General features: G+C 42.2%; 1 protein-coding gene across 1 annotated transcript; it reads left to right on the top strand.

The window, feature by feature from the left end:
* Nucleotides 1-2,020: 2,020 nt before the first annotated feature.
* Tktl2 (transketolase-like 2) lies at nt 2,021-6,458 on the top strand. Its single transcript, NM_001106080.2, is given in 1 exon segment — nt 2,021-6,458. A coding segment is annotated over 1 exon segment (1,884 nt). The 5' UTR covers nt 2,021-2,049; the 3' UTR covers nt 3,934-6,458.
* The last annotated feature ends 1,131 nt before the right edge of the window (nt 6,459-7,589 follow it).

Below are 7,589 nucleotides of genomic sequence, written 5' to 3'. Positions count from 1 at the left end.
TGTATTTGTGTGCACACTCATATCCATGCTGTGTGTGTGTTTTGGGGCAGGAAGGTGTGTGCATCCCCAGACAAGAGTATCAGATCCTGTGAGGCTAGAGTTAGCGCTAGTTGTGAGTCACCAGATATGGCTGCTGGAAACTGAACTTGGGTCATTTAGAAAAATGGGAAGCACTCACAACTGCTGGACCATCTTTCTACATCACTTTTCTTATGTGTACGTGTTTGTGCGTGAATGTGTTTTTCTGCACATAAGTGCAACACCAAAAAAGACCAGCATCCCCCACAGCTGGAGTTACAGGAACTTGTGTATGGACGGAATTCTGGTCCTCTGGGAGAGCAGTATGCACTCCTAGCCACTGACCAACTCTGCAGCTATCCACCTCCGAGGTCAATCTTAATTGTTTAATGCAGTGTTCAGGGGTTTTCAATTCCCAGTGTACCACATTGGACGCAAATTGCTCTGTTTACCAACCCTCTTACCTCGTCCCTGACATTCATGTATGCGTTACGCCCATCAAAGACACTCAAATTTGTTGATCCCTACTTTGTGTTGATAAATTAACGTCAGTAAATAAGCACTTTTTTCCTATTTGTAGAAAACTTTTGATTGGCTTCCAGAACAATCTCTAAAGTGAATCACATGCTCTTTTCCAAAACAATCAAATTTTTGATTTGCTGCCCTGAAGGTTCCTGGTTGATCTTATTTCTCTGACAGACTCTTCTAAATTGGGAAGATCAAATGATGTCTCATGTGTTTGTTTTTTTTATTAAACTAAGTGATATTTATGACCATATTGGTTAATTTTCAATTATTAAATGATGATGCATGCTTCATTCTTCAACGATCATTGATTGCACACTTTAAAATATTTTTAAAATATTAAAACAATGAAAATAATTAACAACTCATATACATAGCTTTCCAGCTATCTTAAAATATCAGATTAATTTATTAAAATTTACAAATAATGTAGGAAGTGTTATTTTCTATGTATTATTTAAAAAAACATATATTCTCACAGAATGACAGGAGAAATCCACACTTGTTATCTCGGGTATTAAATTCCCAAGATCGAATTCTTTGCTTAACAAAACTGACCTTTACAAATGTCAAAAACTTAATACCTTAGAAAATGTTGTGCCACGATTTAAATGAGTGGAAGAATTTGGGAATTTGAAAGACATGCTAAGTAGTTCTTATTTCTCTCATTTCCTCCCAAGGGGAGCACTGCCTCATAGTTCAGTTTTATGCTAATGTACTTTTACCAGGTATGTGGACTGAATTTTTTTAGCCAAAATAATGGTGAGCTTCCAGCCGCGCTCATTCACTGCTCTCTTGACAGCTCCCCAGGGTTTGTTACTAGAAGCTGAGATTATTTTCTCTCCCCATTGTCTATCTTCTTTAGATCCTTAACTTCTTAATTTCTCTTCTTTCATTTGCCTAAAGAACTTGTCCAACTTCACCAGTCCTTCATCAATTCTCAGACTCCTTTCTGTCATACTTTATATTAACACTTGCCCTTTAAAATTGAGGCACTAGGGCGGGTAAGATGGCTTGGCAACTAAGAGCTCTGGCTGCTCCGGCACTTCCCATACAGGTGGTGGACAGACACACGAGCAAACAAAACACGCATTCATGTAAAAATAAAATTAAAGAATTTTTAAAAATTAAGGTGTTAGTAGGTGGAAGGACACAATAGTATCTAAAGTATTTTTCCCAAAGCATGATATATGGGTATGAGACCATTACTCCATTCTGAGCTTCTGCCTCAAGGAGATGTAATGCAAAATTTAATTATTTTTAGTAATGTTGAGCCTGAAAATGAAAAAGTGAACATTAAAAATTCTGGGGTTGGGGGTTGGGGGGGGCTTAGGCATTGCGACACTGTGCGAAACAAAGCAATTGTGCACAACAAAGCAATTGTGCGCATGTGCAGCCTCTAAACAGTGGCGCATGCGCAGAACTTCTTCAACGGTCGCTGGGCAGGTTAAAGGTCACTGAAGACGCTGAGCTTCCTGGTCTTCCGCAGGCGACCAGCCTGCAGCCATGGCCTTGGCTAGAGATGCCAAGCTGGAGTCAGACATCTTTCAGGCGCTTCAGGATGTGGCCAATCGCCTGCGAATCCACTCAATCAGGGCCACGTGTGCCTCCAGCTCCGGACATCCCACATCGTGCTGTAGTGCGGCCGAGATCATGGCTGTGCTCTTCTTCCATACCATGAGGTACAAACAGGCAGACCCAGAACACCCGGACAACGACCGCTTCGTCCTCTCCAAGGGCCACGCGGCGCCCATCCTCTATGCGGTTTGGGTGGAGGTGGGCCGTATCTGTGAATCGGACTTGCTGAACTTGCGAAAAATTCACTGCGACCTGGAGGGTCATCCCACCCCTCGGCTATCGTTTGTGGATGTTGCAACAGGGTCCCTTGGGCAAGGACTGGGTGCTGCCTGCGGAATGGCTTACACCGGCAAGTACTTTGACAAGGCCAGCTACCGCGTGTTCTGCCTCATGGGGGATGGTGAGTCCTCTGAAGGTTCTGTCTGGGAGGCCTTGGCCTTCGCTTCCCACTACAAGTTGGACAATCTCGTGGCAATCTTTGACGTGAACCGCCTGGGGCAAAGCGGCACAGCACCCCTAGAGCACTGTACCGACATCTACGAGACGCGCTGCCAAGCGTTTGGGTGGAATACTTACGTGGTGGATGGTCACGATGTTGAAGCTCTCTGCCAGGCCTTTTGGAAAGCAGCTCAAGTCAAGAACAAACCTACGGCCCTGATTGCCAAGACCTTCAAGGGCAGAGGTATTCCAAATGTCGAGGATGCGGAAAATTGGCATGGAAAGCCTATGCCGAAAGACAGAGTTGATGGAATTGTCAAACTAATTGAAAGTCAGATACAGACAAACAGAAATCTCACCCCGAAGCCCCCTGTTGAAGACTCACCCCGGATCAGCATATCCAATACGAAAATGACCTCTCTGCCTGCTTACAAACTGGGAGACATGATAGCTACCCGAGAAGCCTACGGCGTGGCTCTGGCTAAATTGGGCCACTCTAACCAAAGAGTTATTGTTTTAGATGGCGACACGAAAAACTCTACCTTTTCGGAGGTATTCAAGAAAGAGCACCCTGAGCGTTTCATAGAGTGCTTCATTGCTGAGCAAAACATGGTAAGTGTGGCACTGGGGTGTGCCACACGAGGGCGAACTATTGCTTTCGTTAGTACCTTCGCTGCCTTCCTGACCCGAGCCTTTGATCAGATCCGAATGGGAGCCATCTCTCAAACCAACGTCAACTTCGTTGGTTCCCACTGCGGGGTGTCTATTGGAGAAGATGGACCTTCCCAGATGGCCCTGGAGGATCTAGCCATGTTCAGAAGCATCCCCAACTGCACTATTTTCTATCCAAGCGATGCTGTCTCTACAGAACACGCCATTTATCTGGCAGCCAACACCAAGGGGATGTGCTTCATTCGTACCACCCGGCCCAAATTAGCGGTTATTTATACATCCGAAGAAAATTTTGTGATTGGACAGGCCAAGGTGATCCGCCACAGTGCAGACGACAAGGTGACAGTTGTTGGAGCAGGGGTTACTCTGCATGAAGCCTTAGAGGCTGCTGACGAGCTTTCTCAACAAGGGATTTCTATCTGTGTCATTGACCCGTTCACTATCAAACCTCTGGATGCTTCCACCGTTATCCAAAGTGCCAAAGCCACAGGTGGCCAGATCATCACCGTGGAAGATCACTACCGAGAAGGTGGCATCGGGGAGGCTGTGTGTGCGGCCATCTCTAGAGAGCCTGACATCGTCGTTCATCAACTTGCAGTAACAGAAGTGCCTCGAAGCGGGAAACCTAGTGAACTACTGGATATGTTTGGAATCAGTGCCAGACACATTATAGCAGCTGTGAAAGATACCGTAATGAAATGAAATAGCCCACTTCTTCATACATCAAGGTTGTTGGCTTTGGTCTTAAACTCTGATATCTTTGTGTTACATTTATGCTTGTTATAAAAAAAACTATATAGTTCTCTTTTTCAAGTATCAGTGTGTAACACTTTTATTTCTAATAATAAGAAAAAAAAAACCTGAGCTAACTTTATTGTTAAATTAACAAATGTCACTCTTGTGTTTTAGTTGTTATGGTGAATTATACATTTTTAGGTTTCAAATAGACAAAAGCACTTAATTACAAAGTTTTATGATAAGATTCTAAATAATCAGTTGGGATGGGGATAATGCAAATATAACTATCAAATGTGTATAGTTGCTTTTTGTTTTTTGGATTTTTTTTGTTTTTTGAAAATTAAGGGAATGTGGATTAAATTGTAGACTTGATTAGCTGAGATTCCGAAGGCCATTTGAGCACTTGCATAGTGACAGTCTATACTAGCCTTCTCTCGCCAGGTGCTACTTGACCGGTTACTGTGGGATTCTCTGCACAGTTCCTCTGTCCCGTTGGTGGGGACATCACTTTGAGTAACACTTTTCTGTAGTGAAATGAAGGTGTGGCTACTTCTAGTTTGTGCTTTACATATTAATACAGTGGTTTGTGGAAAGGGAGAGCTTTTTTCTTATGTTAACCAAACTACGTTGTTAATTATTTTCATCTGCGGTGAATAATAGATGTGATAAAAAGTTTTTAGTGGAGCAGTTTATTGTCTGTTGTTTGTAACTGCGTTCTCGGTGATCAGTATGAACAGGAAGAAAATGTGTCTCTGACTCCTAGGCAAGGAAAAGAAGTCAGGGCTGGAGGTAAGTGTAGGAAATGATAGACTGAAAAGAATTCTTAATTTTATCTTCATAATATCTTTGAGGTGCGAGATAAAAGTTGCAGTCAGGAAAATTCAAAAAGACAGTGAGTTCAGAGGTGGTGTAACATTTTGAAGGTGCTTGGATGTGTCAGAGACCTCTCTATTGTTTTCCTCATTAATTATCTGCATTGATAATCTTTGGAGGCCTAACCGATTGGTTTTCCAGCAAGGTGGAGGTATGACAGGATACAGAAAATACTAACCTGAGAATTGGAAACACCAAGTCCTGGAGTTTCTACACGGCCCCATGATCTAATTGCCTCTCTCAAGATAACCATTCCTCCTTGCATGCCATTTTAAAATAGTTTAGAAAAAATAGTTGATGTAAGAACATTGTAAACTTTAGAAAGGGTAGATGAGGAGAGCACTTGCCACCTTGCATTTCACTCCCTCCCAATTCCTACCTGCTTGGTGATCTGTAACTATGGGCCTGTTAATAGTCCCATCTGAACCTAGTACCATCAGATACCACATTTCCCAGAGTGTGGGTGCTATTGCAGGATAAGTCCCTTCCTCATGCTTTCTTGCCTCATGGGGATACACGGTTGATTTACAAATTGTAAACTAGACAAAATATGAAAACAAAATTACATTGGTTCCTCCAGCTTTTATTATTTTAGACTGTGTGAGGACTGTTTTTAACCAAATATGCAAATACATGCATTTAATAGTGACAGTACATCTGAAAATTTTAAATGTCTAATGGAATCTTGGTGACTGCTTGGTACTGCTTGGTTCTGTAGAAGTGCGGGGAGGCTCTTAGACCATACTGCAAACAAAACACTGACTTGGGTGGCAGATTTTATAATGAGAGTGGGGGTGAGGCTTACCACATGCTGAGCCGTCCTTAAGCAGGACAGAGTCTTGTTCGGTTTTGCTACATAATGACTGCTCTGAAGCTCTGAATCTCTTCTGACTAATATCACTCGCTGCTAAAATTGAAGACAAAAGGGTTTTTTCTTCTGGTTTTTCTTTCATAAAATGACCAAAACATCTCTGTTTTTCATGAAATTTCACTTTATAATTTAATGAGTTAAATTATTCTTGAGACAGGCCTTGCTGTGGTAGCTCGCGATGGCCTCAAACTTGCACTCATCCGCTGGCCTCTGCCATCAGCTGGCCTTTACCTGCCCAGTACTGACATGAAAGATGTATGCCCTATGCCCTGTATAGTTTTGTTAAGCAATAAAACATGACAGTGGTTCAGTGCCGATATGCTATTTAAGGTTTTGCCTCAAAGAAGGTCTTCTCGATTATCAGGAAAGCTGAGTGATGGTTCAGGGATGGCTGTCACATCACAATTGCCTTGCTTATGGTTGGAGTAGAAAGGCCAATGAGAAAATTACACTCATTCCAGTCAATGTCTGATTTCTTGAGTTGTGTGGAATAAGAGTGTAAAAGAATAAGAGTGGAATTTTTAGTCTACCTTAAATACATTGAAAAGGTCATTTAAATAAAAGTTCAGTTGAGGGATCTGTTTGGGGAAAATAGCCTTTTAAAGAAAGGGCAAAAGACTTGGCATTTATGATGTCAAGATACCAGTGCTGGGCCTGGTCCCTGGGGCCCGTAATCCCAACTAGCTTTGGAAAACATCACTGTACTTCAAAAATAAACTTGCATGTCATAAGTTTCAATGAAAAAGAAAGCACACGTGTGTATGTGTACTATAAAATACTTATATAAGTATTTTAAAGAAAATTGTGAGAATGCATACCGCTATGTCCCTATTTCATGTGATCCTAGCAGTAGTTTTGGAATATGTTTTATTAGCCTCACCTTTACATTGCATACTGAGGTTTACTCTTAGAAAATGGAACTTGTCTATTTGTTTCAAAACTTATTTCAAGATTCTCTTTGTTCACTTGTATTTGACATTTCCATGTTTCCCTATTTAAAGAGGATAGATTTAAACTCATTGCTGTTCATAATTTTTTAAAATTTAGTTTAAATACCCAGTAAAGATAAACTGTAGCCATACATTAACAGTGTGGCCTCATTAACAAAGCGGCCAGACTCTGAAGGATAAAAGCACATGACATCAAGTGCAGAGAAGCACATAGGCCAAACAAAGGTGTGTGCACACATCATCAGTTCATTGGGTTGAATGATGTTTAATTCTAGACATAACCATGATGAGAGATGGGACTTTAGGTAATGTGCCCAGAGGCTGCAGTGATTTGCATCTTAAAGTCCCCACAGGCCTGCAAGCTAAATGAGTTGACAGTCAATGGTGTAACGGGCATTTAGGAGCTGCTTTTCATAAAAAGTACCGACTCCTCGAGTGGGCCCACAAGGTAACTGCACGAAGGACAAAATCCTGGCAGGTCTTCATTTGCTCTCTTGTCTTATTTGGATCAGATTCCACCTTGATTCTGCCTAATATCATCCGTTTTCAAGGCTAAAGGGACAGACATCAGTCATCATCCTCTGTCTTCCTCCATAGCTCTCTCACAACTACAGCCATGTAGTTTCCCTTTCTTATGTGCCGCCAATAGACTGTTACATTTCTGGTCACTTTTTATGGTACATACTTCCTCTAAGCAGTTACTGGACATGAACCATCTCCCTTCACTATGTTGTGAAGGTTACTGTATAGGCGGAGCGTTTAAAACTAGCCACTAGGGGCTTGAGTGTTTACTCTGCGGTTAAGAGTACTTGTTGCAGACCCGGTGAGAGAGAAACCCAACCGCCTGGTCAGGTGGGCACTCCTGAGGCTGCAGAGCGGAAGAGACCACCAACACAGCTCACCCCTGCCCACATCCCTGGCCCAAG

This window comes from Rattus norvegicus, chromosome 16, assembly GCF_021556685.1.
Source record: "Rattus norvegicus strain SHRSP/BbbUtx chromosome 16, alternate assembly SHRSP_T2T, whole genome shotgun sequence".
In the NCBI taxonomy this organism is placed as follows: Eukaryota; Metazoa; Chordata; class Mammalia; order Rodentia; family Muridae; genus Rattus; species Rattus norvegicus.
This window is presented reverse-complemented; position numbering and strand designations above follow the sequence as displayed.